The 16,783-nt window shown below is 40.5% G+C and overlaps 1 protein-coding gene across 12 annotated transcripts in view; it reads left to right on the top strand.

Moving 5' to 3' along the window:
• The window catches only part of LTBP1 (latent transforming growth factor beta binding protein 1), a 461,631-nt gene that overhangs the window by 304,346 nt on the left and 140,502 nt on the right, over window positions 1-16,783 (top strand). For 7 of the 12 annotated variants that reach the window (XM_060026845.1, XM_060026844.1, XM_060026841.1 and 4 more), the window contains 3 exons: window positions 2,896-3,018; window positions 12,111-12,278; window positions 15,062-15,289. In XM_060026845.1, coding sequence (XP_059882828.1) covers window positions 2,896-3,018; window positions 12,111-12,278; window positions 15,062-15,289 — 519 coding nt within the window. The remainder of the gene's footprint in view (window positions 1-2,895; window positions 3,019-12,110; window positions 12,279-15,061; window positions 15,290-16,783) is intronic. The other 5 variants (XM_060026842.1, XM_060026849.1, XM_060026848.1 and 2 more) reach the window with 2 other exon arrangements.

Below are 16,783 nucleotides of genomic sequence, written 5' to 3'. Positions count from 1 at the left end.
ACCATGGCGTTCAGTTTAATGTAGAAAATTAACATTTTAGGATCCTTAATAGAAGTTTTATTAGAATTAATGATTGAAAGAAGTAAATATAATTTCAAATGGAAACACTAAAAGCCAAGTCTGTTAACTGTTAAGCTTCATAAGACACCCTGAATAAAATAGATGACTACTAATTCTTTTTTACTTTTAACTTGTCACATTCTGTTTATTTTTAATTACCTTTGCAAATGACTCTATAATCTTTTTTAAAAAATTGCCACATTTTCGTCTCTCCTCTTCCAAATCATTTTGATTTCCCCTTGGGCCACTGTCTTAGTCCATTTGGGCTGCTATAACAAAATACCACCAACTGGGTAGCTTAAAAACAGCAGGTATTTATTGCTCACAGTTCTGGAAGCGGGTAAGTCCCAGATCAAGGCACCAGCATGGTCACCTTCTGGTGAGGGCCCTCTTCCAGTTACACATGTCTCCATTATGTCCTCAAATGATGGAAGGGACTAGGGATCTCTCTGGAGCCCCTTTTATAAGGCACTAATCCCATTCAGGAGGGTTCTTCCCTCATGACTTGAAACACCCTGCAAGGACCTCACCTACTAATACCGTCACCTTTGGGGAGGGTTAGGATTTCAACATATGAATCTGGCGGTGGGGTGGGGGGCCCAAAACGTTGAGACCATAGCAATCACCGCATGCAGATGACCTTGAGGCTCTGTTTCCAGCGATGCTTTCTTTTCACTTTATTCCTGAATCTGCTGCTATGGCTGGATATTTATACAATACTTGAGTATCCCAGCGTGACCTTCTAGTGTAAAACTTACCTCTTTTTTTTTTTTTAACATCTTTATTGGAGTATAATTGCTTTACAATGGTGTGTTAGTTTCTGCTTTATAACAAAGTGAATCAGCTATACATATACATACATCCCCATATCTCCTCCCTCTTGCATCTCCCTCCCACCCTCCCTATCCCACCCCTCCAGGTGGTCACAAAGCACCGAGATGATCTCCCTGTGCTATGTGGCTGCTTCCCAATAGCTATCTGTTTTACATTTGGTAGTATATATATGTCAGTGCCACTCTCTCGCTTCATCTCAGCTTACCCTTCCTCTCCCTGTGTCCTCAAGTCCATTCTCTACGTCTGCATCTTTATTCCTGTCCTGCCCCTAGGTTCTTCAGAACCATTTTTCTTTTATTGTTAGTTTCCATATATATGTGTTAGTGTACGGTATTTGTTTTTCTCTTTCCGACTTACTTTACTCTGTTTGACAGACTCTAGGTCCATCCACCTCACTACAAATAACTCAATTTCATTTCTTTTTGTGGCTGAGTAATATTCCACTGTATATATGTACCACATCTTCTTTATCCATTCATTTGTCGATGGACACTTAGGTTGCTTCCGTGTCCTGGCTATTGTAAATAGTGCTGCAATGAACATTGTGGTACATGACTCTTTTTGAATTATAGTTTTCTCAGGGTATATGTCCAGTAGTGGGATTGCTGGGTCGTATGGTAGTTCTATTTTTAGTTTTTTAAGGAACCTCCATACTGTTCTCCATAGTGGTTGTATCAATTTACATTCCCACCCACAGTGCAAGAGGGTTCCCTTTTCTCCACACCCTCTCCAGCATTTATTGTTTGTAGATTTTTTGATGATGGCCATTCTGACTGGTGTGAGGTGATACCTCATTGTAGTTTTGATTTGCATTTCTCTAATGATTAGTGATGTTGAGCATTCTTTCATGTGGAAAGCTTATCTCTTCATCTGCCCTTTTCCTTCACAGAACTTTCTACAAAACCAATAGTGTCTTTTCCTCTTTGCTCAGATTAGAAGCCTCAAGGGCATCTTTTACCCTCTTCTTCTCTAGTGCCGGTGTTGGCCAAACACCAAACACCATGCACTGTCAGTTGCCCTTCAAAAACAAACAAACAAAAAACAAAACTTCATTCCTTCTCTTCCTGATAATTCTCACTAACCTGGCTTGTCACCAGTCTCATACTTGCTTATTCCTTCAGTGATCGAACTTTTAATCTCATCTCACCAAGACATGTGCTGGCCAGATGTGTTTCCCTAGAGCCTGCCCTTGATTATATCTTCCTCCTGCTCACAGACCTTTCATATATTTCCCTGTTTTCAATAAAATTGCATCCAAACCTAGCCTGGCTTTAACCAGCTCTTTTTCCGACTATTCACCTTCCTGAAACTTCTTTTCCAGCCAACAGTTTGACTCATGATTTCCTGATCCCTTTCCTTCTGCAGTCTCTGTCACTCATGCTCTGATGTCCACCCATGTAGATCGTTCACCCCTTCCTGCCCATCCATCTGGCTTCTCCCCAAATTCAACACCTGATGAAGTCTTCCCTCCTTCTCCATGCTGCAGTCTCCCTTACCTCCACCTTCCTTTAGTAGCTCTTATTTGTCTATACAGGCAATTTCATAATTTAATTTCTTCAGGTTTATGACCTTTCTTCTGATTGTGATAACGATTTTCACTTCTTTAGTTTTTACATAGTTATAGGCACAACTAGACTGTAAGTGTCTCCAGGGCAAGAGTCTTCGCCTTGCCTGTATGCCCTATAATACTTAAAAAACACTAACACTAAAATATAAAATCTGTGAAGGCTGGCATCTTTGGCCAGTTTTGTTCACTGGTAAGTCTCTAGTATCTAGCATAGAACCAGGTACATAGTAGATGCATAGTAAATATTTGCTAAATTGTAGATGTTCAGTAAATGTTTGATTTGATTAAACTGCTGCTGCATTAAAAGTCGCTCGCATCTCTTACTTACTATAACCGAGAGGTATTATAGTGATAAAGACAGGGAATGCAATTTACAGCCAGAATCTGTTCTACAGAACTTGACTTCTCTTTCTAAAAGAATTGCTTTCCTGCAGATATTAATGAATGCCAACTACAGGGTGTGTGCCCTAATGGTGAGTGTTTGAATACCATGGGCAGCTATAGATGTACCTGCAAAATAGGATTTGGGCCAGATCCTACCTTTTCAAGTTGTGTTCGTAAGTAATGATCACTTTTTATTACTATTTTGCATGTTTTTTGGGGGGGGTGGGGGGAAGGGGGAAGTATCCAAAAGAAGATAAATACTCAGTGGTCAACTGAATATTGTGAATATGCAGGGAAATGTCATTAAAACGACAGGAGGGAGGAGGCGGCCTGATATACTACAATAAATCTGTTTATTTAAAAAATGCATTTTTATTGTGTTCAGAAAAATGACAGCTTAACCTTAAGGTAGAGAACAAGCACACAGAGGAATTATGCAAAGAAACAGTTAATTAAAATTAGCATACCTAAGACATGAAAGCAGATTTTTCCTTCATGAGTATTTTAAGCATTGTTTAGGTGGAGTGAAACTTTGTCCCAGCTTCTGTCTTTAATTAGTCCAAATTCTGAGTCACTTCTGTCTGATTTAATGAGGCTTCACTGTACTTTCTTGGTTGGAAGAGTCTGGGAAATAGTTAGCAAGGCTCTGTTTCAGATTTTTTTATTCAATTCTAATTTCAAATATTCTGTTCTGTTGTCCTCAAAAACCACTGATATGTGTCCCTGAAGTTAAACTATTTTGCCTTACAAACTGTCTCTAAGATTTTTTTTTAACTTGTTAAGGATAAAAATCATCCATCAAACCTTATGTGCTAATGTTGGTACAGAAAATGTAGTTTCTCCAAAAAGACACTCTTGCCACAAAACCTAATCCAGTGTAATCAATACAGATCACCTGACAATTAGATGTATGCATTTTAGACGTAAAGGGCTCAGACACAGAATTTTTTAAGACTACCTTATTTTTAAGGTACTTGTGCCCATTATTACAAAGTAGGTAAATGCAACAGATTTTTCAAAGTCACATACGATTAAAGGTTAAACATTTTAAACTAATGTATGGCAGAAAACTGTCGAGATGTTAAGAGCAATCCTGCATTAATTTTTGTCTTGCTAGGTTTTTGTTTTTATTTACCTGTTTTTATAATGTGGCATTGGTATATGTTAAGTTGTATCTTTCTGGTCCCCAGTTTTAAATTTGTCATATCATCAAGATATATTTTTCATGAAGGTACCATCATTTGCTTTTAACTGTGCGTCTCTAACTCTGTGCCCTAAGCTGATGGATAGACATGGTGAAATAAAGACAAATGTAATAAAATAAAAATGGCAATCTCATTCATTACTTTTAGAGGAGTTTGTTGAGTGTTTTGGAACGTTGTTACTAATTACTACTATTTTCCTTTGAAACCTGTCAAATACAGATTAGGAAATTTTGCACATAAGTTCTTCCGTGTTCTTTCACAGACAGTTCTGATCATAAAGCAGGCAGGCACCTAATTATAGGGCTTTTTTTGGCAGGTGATAAAATTAGACTGTAAAATTATGCTTGCATACAAGGTACACTTGAAAACTGATGCAAGGATTTGGAAATTTCAGGCCAAAAATGACATCATTGACAATATCCAGATAATTTAGGGATAACTTCTGGCTGATTGGAATTACATGAGTAGAGTATTGTAAGTACAGTTGTATAATTTAAGCATAAAACATTTTTAGAGTTTGAATATAGAATTTGTTGTGAATATTTGTTTTTCCTTAAATAATTTGCTTTGTAGTCTGGTTAAAATGACTGCATTGAATGTTGTAGATTAGGTACGCTTAGAGGACTGGTCGCAAAGTGTTTTATTTGACTAGATCTGATGTCTAGAGCTAAGGACAGACATCCAGGTTTTAATAAGATTGTAGAAACCTGCCAATGAGATTTTTGAAACACACTTTCCTTAGCATTTATTTTCCCTGTCATTGCCCAGATAATACTGAACTTATTAAACAACCATCCATTCGTATTTGAAAAATAAATAATTTAATTTTATGGTTCAGCTACAACAGCTGAAACGATAAGTATTAGGAGACGTTTGTTGCTAGTTAAATGTTCCCGTTTAGAGTTTGAAGTTAAAACCTGGGCTCTTTACCAGCATTGAGTGGGCAGATTTATTTCTCTTTCCTCTGAATTTACCACATGTAATATCATAGAGAGATGTAAAGTCTTTCAGGATTTGCGACTTGGTTCAATCCAGTCTGATTTGTGGGTGAAGCATATTTTGGAGAAGTTGATAGGGAAGTCTGAAGGGAAGGAATGTCTTGAGAAAGAATGAGGGGAGAAGGTGATACTTACAAAGTAGGGGGGAAAAGCACTGGCAAGTTGGTGGTACCCTCGATAGTCATGCGGGAAGTAGCAGAAGGAGACCGGGGGTCACACATGTGCACACACGCATGCACAGACACGCACACAGACACACAAAGGCACTGAGCAAAGCTATCATTTGGAGTAAATGCTCTTGCAAGATATAAGAACAGCCTTGGCTAGACCGTGGAAGCAGATGGAGGAGATTGACCACGTTTGCTCAGGCAGCATGAATTTAGGGCATATCCAGGCCATAAAAGGTGTGGCTGACTCTGTGAACTCAAAGAAATGCACTTGGCAGTGGCCGAGGAGCAGTAGGAAGCTCTCCCTGTTCCTGAATACGCTGAGGTGAACACCCTCAGAATTCCTTGACTGCAGCCAAAGGTTGCAACCGCTTCACTTTCTCTCCTTGCCCGCGCCCTGTCCTTGACTTAGCCAAGCTGAAAGAAGAAAGTAGGAGAGTTCTGGCGTTTGCTGTCTCCGACCTCTGTGTCTGTGGATCAGGGCGTTGCTGCAGTAGCGTTCTCCAGACCTGCTCCTACCTCTCTGTGGGGAATGGTGAAACTCCAGGCTTTCTCAGAGCCAATCCAAGAAAAGTATAATAACCTGTGCAGTCAGAGTAGGAAAGCTTTCTGACTTTTTAAGCTGCAATTAATTTTCTTCAGAAATTCAAGAGCTCCAGGATGAATGCTGGGGAGGGTGTGTCCACAGGTTCAAAGGGCCCAGGTAAAAGAATTTTGAGGGGCTTCCCTGGTGGCGCAGTGGTTGAAAGTCCGCCTGCTGATGCAGGGGACATGGGTTCGTGCCCGGGTCCGGGAGGATCCCACATGCCGCGGAGCGGCTGGGCCAGTGAGCCGTGGCCGCTGAGCTTGCATGTCCAGAGCCTGTGCTCCGCAACGGGAGAGGCCACAACAGTGAGAGGCCCGCGTACCGCAAAAAAAAAAAAAAAAAAAAGAATTTTGAGCCTGCATATTTGCTGTTTCATAATATTCTTGACCAATGGACTTGGTGCTTACTGACAGAAAGAGAGGGTTAGAGAGAAGATGTGCTTCTGCCCTAACTCTGGAAATCATGAGATGCCAAACTCTTCCCTTCGAAAAGCCAGTCATATTCATGAACATCATTTCTTTTTAGTTTCTGCAGCTTCCTTATGAGATATGAATTATTTTACACAATAGGAAGCTGAAGCTAGGAGAGTTTAAGTAACTTTTCAAGATCATATAGCTTGTAAATGACATTTGAGGTTTAAAATTGGGTTTTGTGCCTCTAACTTTAGGGTTCTAGATCAGGGATTGGCAAATTATAGCCCATGGGCAAAATCTGTCCCACCGTCTGTTTTTGTAAATAGTTTTATTGGAACACAGCCATGTCCATTCATTTATATACTGTCTAAGGCCGCTTTCATGCTGCCGTGGCAGAGCTGAGAAGTTGAAACAGAGACCAAATGGACCACAAAGCCTAAAATATTTATCTTGCCTTTCACAGAGAAAATTTGCTGACTTTTGGGCTAGATCAATGCTGTCCAATAGAACTTTCTGTGATGATAGACAGTGCAATACAGAACATTTCTGATGTGATAGACTAGTCACAAGTGGCTGGTGTGACTAAGGAATTGAATTTAAATTGTATCTCATTTAAATTTTATCGAAGTAGTAGTATGTGGCTAGGGTCTAACAAATTGGATCTCATAGTTCTAGATCTTTTTTTTTTTTTTATAAAGCTGATTGGGTAAATGACTGCTAGATCTCTCTAGCAGAGAGAGAAAAATGGGCTTTCCTTCCTGACTTGGTGGTTTTGTCCATGGTGACATTGTTCTCCCCAGAAATGAGGCTGGGAACCTCTGTGTCACCTCTGACTCTGTCATCTCCTTTGGTCTCCAAGAAAATCATTAGATCTTCATAATCTATTTTCTACCTTTTCCTTTCTTCCCACCTCCTCTGTGGCTGTCGCAGCTTAGGCTCGCAGTTTTCCTCACTTAGTGGTCTCACAGCATCATGGCCTTGAGGTTGTACAGACAGATCTGTGCCAACTGTTTGCTCCCACGTAAAAGCAGTAACAACCAAAACCGTGACAGTAATGTAGTAATCTTTACTGTGTACTTACTAAGTACCAGGCACTGTGATGAGTACTTTATATAGATTATCAAATATAATACTTCCCAGATTTCTATGAGGCTTGTAGTGTTGTTCTTCCTATTTTAGAAATGAAGAAGTTGAGGCACAGAGAGTTTAAGGATCTTTCCAAAAGTCCCACAGCCTATAAGCGGTAGAGCCCAAATTTGAAACTCCATTTGTCTCACTCCACAAGCTGAGCCCTTAATCAGGAAGAGGAAACTGGTCTAAATTGACAGGAGCAAGTCATCTATTTAAGCGGAGCCACTATTTAGTCTCACTGTAAAATGCTGGTCTGACTCTGCAGTGGCCTCAGAATCATTGTTTTTTTTAAATTTTGGTTCTCGCAGAATTTATTTTTAATAACCCATTTCCTGAAAAGGGTGCCTATGGGCTCTTACTTCCCTAGGAAAGTCATCTCTCAGACTCCTTCTAACAGTGTTACTTGCTCCCCACACCTGCATCCCAGCACTCATCCCATTGGGACTTTAAGCTTTAATGGCATGAAACTCTAATGTGGAATTTCATCCAAGAAGTGAATAAGGATATTGGAGGTGTTTGGGGGAGGGGGGGGAGTGAAAACAAAGTAGTAGGAGAGGCTAGCTGGTATGCTGTCTCCTCAAGTCTTCTCTATTTTTCAACTTGTTCCAAGTACCAGGTTAATTTATATCTGCTTAATAATACTTACATTTATGTTTGAATTGATAAGAGCAGCATGGCTTTGAAAGTTTAATCAGAGTTGGTTGTACGACCCTATAATAAGTATAAGTTGGTTAATACATTATTGGGGAGCCCAAATGTGAGAACCATAGCATCTTACCTTCTCACGGTGGTTTGTTATGTAATCACCATCAGCATTGGATATATACGGTGGAGATTCAATACTATACTTGGGTATAGAGCTATATGTTTATTTCTTTGGAAGATTTTTCCCATGTCTGTCACCAGGAGCAAAAGGTTTGTTTTCTTGACTGACTGATGTGGCATTTCTAGTAGGGTTTACGCTTCTGAAATGTTTTTCCCTCTATATAGAGTACCTGAATCTGTGCACCTGAATCTTAGCAACACATCCTACAAAAAATACAATCTGCAAAACCCATATTTCAGGGTACCTACATATATGAACCTACCAGCACGCTTTGTAATTCCTCCTCATTGCTCTGTCCCATTCCCATTTCCACCAATTCTTTAGCAATCTTTGGGCAATATTGACTTTTTTTTTTTAGTATAGTATAAATCCTTATGATGCAATAGACTATATAATCACGTTTATTATATTTTAAATAATAAATGTAGTATACTAATGAATTAGCCTTTACAACCAGCCTTTCAGTCTGTGGTTAAAGATACTCAAGACAGTAGAAACACCAATCATGCATCATTCTAGGTAGCAGCATATTGTTCCTGGGTTTATGTATCATGTTGAATGTGAAAATGCTAGAGGTGTTTAATGAAATAAGTGAATTGCCATATAAGTCATTTGAAATGATAAAAGAATAACAGGTGACTTAGGCATTAAAATAGAGGCCATTTTAAAGGGCACATCTTGTTAGAAATCTGAGGGAGGCATAAATTAACACTTTTTGATCCACATAATTATAGAGCAAAGAAAATTTGAATCATAGGAGCATTAGTATAATTTAGGTATGTAAGCCAGACCGTTCCAGTGGCTTTCTCCTGGGATTTCTTTCATCTTTGAAGGAGCAGATTTTTTTTATTAATGGCTTATTATTATGTGCACTTGGGGTGAAGCACAATGTTTAGTTACAACACGGTCTGATGTTCCCTGACACACCAACAGCTGAGTTTTGATGATTCTGTAAGCCAGTGATTCTTATTCCCTTAAAGACCCCCACTTGAAGTGCGTTGGAAGCTGTCGTGAAAAAAAAAAAACAAACACCAGTATCCTAGCACTTAGGGAGAATCTCTGGGTTAGGAAACGATGCAAGGACAAAAACCTATAAAACAGAGACCTTTCAGGAGAAGATGTTTAGGAGGAATTAGCTTCCTTGACTCCTGTCATTACTCTCCACATGATAAAATGCCTAACATTTTGCTTTTTCTGTGTGTGTGTGCGCCACGCATGGAGCCTCAACCAGAGACTTGCTTTAATGAACAAGCAATCTCTTATAATTCACTTACACACAAATACACATACTAATCCCTTAAAAACTGAATTGCTGATTTGGAGTTTGGGGTTAATCTGGGCGGTAGGCCTGATATGTTACTTTAAAGTGGAGTCCTTGGATAGAGGAGCAGAGTAAGTGTAACAGGGATGGTGCCTAAGGTAGTATCACTACCCTGGATATGAGGGCGAGGTGGATACCAGGGAGCGAGTGTGGACAAGTCAGCGCAAGGGGCCAGTGTCACCGTCTGCCAATGTCCAGGGTTTGGGGAAACTCTGCTCTGCTTTAAATGGCCCTTGTTCTTGGGATCTAGAACTAACCTTAATGCGATTAGTGTTATAATTAATCCCTACCACGTGTAAAATAGGCTCTTGTGAGTTGACCTGACGTTGTTTCTATGGAAATATGTGTTGTGAATTCCAAACACTTTGGTTGGAGAAGAAATTTTGGAGCAAAATCCTTGGTGAGCTGATTATCCTAGAACTATGTATATGTTCTTAAGATTATACAACTTATATAGGGAGACAGACACACACCCATATGCTATATAATTGATGGTCAGTCATTCCAGAAACATCCTTTTGGAGGTAATAACCATACTCATAAATTTTCTTTTACTTTTCTTCTGTGACCTTTAATCTTTCATAGCTGACTTGCACAGACTCCAGAAAGTGAGTAGGAGAAGGGAGAGGAAAAGACTCAAACTTCTCCCTTTTACCACATTTTTAGTAGTCTTGGGCAAACCTGGCCTTATTAGAGGAACTAAGTTTTGAAGCCTTAGGAAGGCCTCCTCTGCTCCCCTCAATCCTCTGCTCCACCCTCCAACTCACCCATATCCTTTTTTCGACTGTTTTCACTTTGTTGAAATTCTACCACTACAGCAGTGATCAAGTCGTGTGCAGATGCCCCTGAGAGGATGGAGGTACCTGCCTTTATTAATAAGGCAGGCTGACGTGTATTTTGTGTCTACTCTGAAGCAGACGTTTAGCATATGATATTTTGAGTCTATACATTGAGCTTGTCACCTATAAGTGAGGGAGTTACTGAGGCTCAGCCCGTGTATGAGTTAGCATTCTCTCCAGGGAAATGGAGCCAATAGCGTGGGTGGATGAGAAGGGATTTTTAGGGAATTGGCTCACATGAATGTGGAGGTTGGCAAGCCCCAATCTGCAGGGTAGGCTGGCAGCCTGGAGGTCCTGGGAACAGCTAATGTTGCAGCCAGAGTCTGAAGGCTGTCTGCTGGCAAAATTCCTTCTTCCTCTGGGGAGATGAGTCTCTTTTTCTCCTAAGGCCTTCAACTGCTTGGATAAAGCGCACCCACATCCTGGAGAGTCATCTGCTTGACTCAAAATCTGCTAATTTAAATGTTAATCTCATGTGAAAAATACCTTCACATCAACATTCAGACCTGTCTTTGACCAGCTATCTAGGTTCCGTGGCCCAGTCAAGTTGACACGTAAACCATTGCAGCCAGTCAAAGTGACTTCCCTAGGTTATATTGCTGGCAAGTGGTGGACACACTATGTGAGCCCAGGTCTGTCTGGATCTAAAAACCCTTGCTCTCTTCACTGTGCTGTAGTGCTTTCATTGAATCAGGTTGTTTCTTGTAGCAGAGATGTCAGTCGTTTTGTGAGAATGAAAATTTAGCTCTGAGCGGGAAAGGAAGGTGATTTGGAAATGCCATGTGCTAGAGGAATTGGGTAATAGAAAGGCAAATTGGGAAAAGCTCATTTGGACACTGATGCAGTAGAGAAGAGCTTTTGTTGACATGGGGAATGAACAGAGAGGTGACCATCAAGCTTGGTCTATTCAGCAGTGTGGACTTGGCCTGGAACTGGCTCTGTAGAACATTCTCCATGCACATTTACTCTAGAAAATGATCTTTGTGAAGGCAGGGCCATGTCTTTCTTATTCTCATAATTGCCCTATGTGCCCAGTAGCTGTTAGATTAATGAAGTCTCATCTACTAAATTTATAGAAGAAGAATCGGAATGAGGACTTAGGTATTGGATGACTGTGGGCGGATGTGCTTTTGCGATGTTTCCTGAGGAGTTGAGGATGTCATCTGTTCCTTCTCTGGTGTGCTGTCTGGCTGGACCGGGGGCCTTGTGTGGCATTGCCAGTCAGAAGCTGTCCTCTGCCTCCCATTTGCTGGTCACTAGCCTAGGATGAGACCAGATAGGGCCCTGCAGGCTCTCACGGTCCTCCAAGCAAGAAGAGTGATAGCTGATTTGTAGTATCTACTATGTTCAGTTCCTGACTTTCCATGATACCTGGCTGTTTACCAAATTCTGCCCTAGAACTACCTCTCTTATGGCTAAATACAGGACAACAAATGAGGTAGTGATTGTGATAATTAGGTTTTATAGTTAGGTTTATTTGGGCAGGTTTATTTTGGTTGAAATTATTTGTTCTCACTCACGCACACATAGTTGATTTTCAACACTTACTAAAATGGAAGAAGGGACCAGACAGAGACAGGGACGTTTGATGTCCTGACTCTCAAACTCACTTGGTCAATTGACCCTAAATCAAGAAGGGTAATGCCCTACATCTAGACAGATTTATTCTGAAGTATGATTTCTAATCCAAACTTTTAGGTTCATTTTACTATTATGTGAAATGTCGAACTGGTTTTTGTCGTTTCTTGGGTGACGTCAGGCCTTATCTCTCTGCTTCAGCGGATACCCCTGTGATCTCTGAGGAGAAAGGGCCCTGTTACCGACTTGTCAGTTCCGGAAGGCAGTGTATGCACCCCCTGTCTGTTCATCTCACCAAGCAGCTCTGCTGTTGTAGTGTGGGCAAGGCCTGGGGCCCACACTGTGAGAAATGTCCCCTTCCAGGCACAGGTAAGACATGCCCCGCTGTGCGCTCACATTCATTCCTGGCCACACAAGCACACAGGATGATTTGGGCAGCTTGGGTTATTTGTGGTTTCTGACTTTAAAATTAGTTATTAATAATGCGATGTGTTTTTATCCCTTTTGTAAAAACCATGAACATACGAGGTTGAATCAGTGGGAAAAATTACATGCAAAGAGCTTTTCCCATTTGTGTGTAACATTAGACTTCCTTAATGTTAAGAAAAGCCATTGCGTTTTATCCCTAGCTTCTAGGGCCCTAAGTCTGTTGTTTGAAAGTGTGGAGAGACCAGAATGCCCTGTTGGACTTGCACTTTCCTGATGATTGCTCACCGCCTGCACAGCGACTAGACCTGGTGCAGGTTAACTCTTTCACTCATGTATTGAACAGGTGCCTCTCAGGTCCTGTTAAGAACATTGTGCTTGATTTCTCCAGTTGGAAATGGAGAAAATTATATTCACTATGAATATCATTGATTGAATTTATGCTCTGAAGATTAATAACTCAAGGGCAGATCCTGCCAAAGCTCCCATGAACTTCTGGGTGGGAGCTGAACATTAAGAAGTGATGATTCTTTATCCTTCAGTTGAGTACATAATGGCCTAATGCCCTGAAAGCATAAATTTATCTAAGTGCCTTGCTTATACCAGGGAGTCACCAACTCCTCAAGCAGGGTCAAGTAGAGTTAAAGAGAAGAGAAAGAAATATACCTGCAGATACTGGGCATGATATTATCAAAAAAGGAGTGGCCCCAATTTCACTGGCATGGGGTAGGCATAAAAAAAGTCTACTCAGTTTCTTGTTCCATAAGGTGCTTCCTGCATAGGGAAGTGTATTAACTCTCACAGGGCCATTTAGTGTCTTAGGCCTGTAACTTGCACTGTTGCAGACAAGTTTTAAATATAAATTTAACTATCGTGAGCCATGTTTGTTGATGGCTAGGATCAGAAAGAACTGGTAAAGCAGAGACAGTATAATGTTGATGGTAGTTTGGTTTACTGGGTAACTTGACACATCTCCAGAAGGCCCTAGTATCCTCCTGTGGAATCTGATCCTCTCAGTATTAAAAAGTAATAATCAGTTAAATTCATGATCTTGATAATTCACAGACCCACTTTAAGTTCAATTTTGATAGCTTTTGTAACCCTTACATGAAGCATAACTCAAGACGGTAAATGTAACAGCGGAAGACTTTTCCATAAAGTGCAGTAACTAAGTTTGAAAATAATATTAAAGATAAAATTTTGGCACTTAACCAGTTTTTGGATGTATGGTGATTTTCATAAGAGTAATGTTTAGTTCATTCATGCTTCAATCATGCTTTTGATAGAAAAACATGCTTCAATCATGCTTTTGATAGAAAAACATTTTTGCTAGAAACATCTATTCTTCCAGATGAAAATTGTATTTCATAGTTAAACATAAAAATGAGGTTCTACCATTTAATGTGTGATCCTTAGAAAAACAAATTTTAGCATGTTTTAAGGAGTATTTGGGGGTTTTATTTTTACCAAGAGCTAATTTTAGGTCCAGAACATCAAGAGGAGATCTCTTGTTCAGTGGAAGTGAAAAGTGACTTATTTTACTTTCAGTTTTAAAAGTAGAAATAAAGACGTTGACCATGAGCTCCTTGGTGTCTGCAGTTGGTAACTTGCCTCCAGCGCTGACACCAAAGGGCTTAGGTGGATCGTTCCTCCTCGGGCCACACACTGCCTTGCCTCTCTTGTCTTTCCCCTTGACTCATTCCTGGCGATTATGCGATGGAGGCTAGCAACTCACAGGTCCCCAGTCAACCTTTTTTTTTTTTTTTTTTTAAAGCATACAAAACCACCTTCCTGGCAGGAATAGCAGTTCCAGTGCATAGAATATTTTCTAGCCCTCAGGATAATTCAACCAGTTGGTCATGGTCAGGCTTTTGCTCACTTGTCATCCCTCTCCTTGAAAATACCTACATTCTAACTTGGCGTGTCCTTTTTTCCTTTATTTCTACCCATCATCTCTTTAGCATGTGTATTTCGCTGGATTCCTTTTCACCATCCTGAGAATCTCTCTTCAAAGCCACTTGCCCTGTTTCAATCCTTCTTAACCAGCCTCCCCGTATCAGCTGATAACCTCCATCCTGGCTGAGTCCTTTGGTTTCTTCAACTGGAAACAAATTAGGATGATTTCAGCACCTCATTTCCCTCAATAGTGATTTCTTTTTCTTTTTCAACCTTCTTGCTAGTCATTTAACTTAGATGTTACGGAGTTCCTGGTTAATAACTAGTGAAGTTAGACCAAAGCAAGAGGGAACAGTCTGATTTTTGCTGATATTACACTCCCCCTGAGATATATATAATATATATAGTATGTTCTGTACCTAAAAATCTAATGTATTACATATATTTTATGTGTGTAATACATGATATGATATAGAATATTAAATAGAAAATATGATATGTATGCTATCTCCTAATTTGTAGCTGACATGTTAATATATATAAAATATGTGCTCTCTATATGCTATATATGCTATATATATATATAAAATTCTGATTGGGTAGGATAAGGAATTAACAGATGGAGAAATGTTTAGTAAAGAAAGGGTTGGGTTTTTTCTGTAAATATGCAAGTTTGACAGAAATTCAAGCATTTTGCATCTGTTTTTGAAGTTTTTAAATGTAACTATATTAGTGATGATTTATTAAGAGATATTCATCATGCTGTTTTCCTCTGTATAAGTTTGCACTTTTAGATTTTTAAAAGGAATATTTTCCCATCCCAAATCTAGCTGCTTTTAAGGAAATCTGTCCTGGTGGAATGGGTTATACGGTATCTGGCGTTCATAGACGCAGACCAATCCATCACCATGTAGGTAAAGGACCTGTATTTGTCAAGCCAAAGAACACTCAACCTGTTGCTAAAAGTACTCATCCTCCACCTCTCCCAGCCAAGGAAGAGCCAGTGGAGGCCCTGACCTTCTCCCGGGAACAGGGGCCAGGAGCGGCGGAGTCAGAAGGTGAGAGTGGAAATGGATCGCGGACCTAGCCATCTGTCTGTGGGTCTTTGCTTTGGTTTCCCTGCTTATAACCTCTAGAACAGGGGTTTTCAGCCTCGGCACTATTGACAATTTGGGGTGGATAGTTCTTTGATGTGAGGGGCTGCTCTGTGCCTTGTAGTATGTTTAGCAACATCCTTGGCCTCTAACCCCTAGAAGCCAGTGGCACCCTCCCCCTCCCAGCTGCTACAACCAAAAAGGTGTCCAAGTATCACTAAGCGTCCCCTGAAGGCAGAATTACCCCTGATTGAGAACCACTGCTGCAGAGTAGTATGTACCTAGCAGGTGGCAGGATTCCACGGTCATCTCAGGACATTGTCTTGTGTTTGGGAGCTACTTTTTCTTGGTGTTTATTCCTGGAGAGTGATTCACATTTTTCAGGGAGTAGCCTGAATTCATTTCTGTGTCTACAGGGCCATTTAATAAATGTGTATTTACTTTAAAAAATGGAATCCATAGACTTTAAAAAGTTAAAGCGTCAACTGAGCGTCCATGGAATAGAGTCTCACAGGCAGTCAGGGATAGGGGGAAGCAAAGTGAAGAAAGACAGGATCAATGAAATAGATCTTGGAGATCACCTAGTGAAGTCTTCTAATTTACATTTTGAGAAACCAAGACTTAGAGCAACTGACTTGCAGATGTCATACAAAGAGTATGTGATATGACCAAAGAGCACATTTTTCCGAGGAAGTGGTTAAGGCCGGCTACTGCAGAGGGAGACTGGAGACAAGGGGCTTTGACTCTGGTTCGGAAAGAGGGATTATCTATCTCCGTCTCTCCATAGAAACCAGCATGTCCAATACTTTGAATATCTTTGTCACCACAAAAGTGCTCACCCCAGATGGGAGGAACAAAAATCTTAGCTTTGTGTGGAATAGGTATTGGCTTTAATAAAGCTCCTGTTGACCTTTCACACTTGATTCTTAGGTCAGAATTCAGGGTGTCCATTTATGGGTTTTGTGAGGGGAGAAGGTGCCCAGGTTAGTGAGGCGCTGGGAGCTTGGCAAGGAAGAGAGGTCTCTTTTCAGGGCTCTGAACCTCTGTGTGTTCTAGCCTATTTTATTCCCCTCTCTCACCTGCTGCATTTCTCCTTGGTTAGGCAGACGAGGTAGGACCTCGCCTAGAATTGAATTGACAGTGCTGGCCAGTTTGCTCCTGTGCACTTGGCCAGATGTTTGCACCTTCTCCGCCTTGGCACAAGCAGGAGGAAATAGACTGTGGTCCAGATTCTGCCTCAAGAGTTTCTTGGTGGTGGGTTAGACAGGATAGAAAGTTAGTTGACTTTTTCTAACCACAAGAGCATTGCAGCAGTGCTAACAATCTGGTGCCCTGATTGGTTTTACAAGTCAATGCATCTACCTTTTATATTAATGTTTATAGAGACGTTGACTCATGAGAAAAATCCCTGTGATTATTGATCTAAGGCTTAAGGACTAATTCTACGTACTGATTTTT

This window comes from Delphinus delphis, chromosome 12 (assembly GCF_949987515.2).
Source record: "Delphinus delphis chromosome 12, mDelDel1.2, whole genome shotgun sequence".
NCBI classification, from domain to species: Eukaryota; Metazoa; Chordata; class Mammalia; order Artiodactyla; family Delphinidae; genus Delphinus; species Delphinus delphis.
This window is presented reverse-complemented; position numbering and strand designations above follow the sequence as displayed.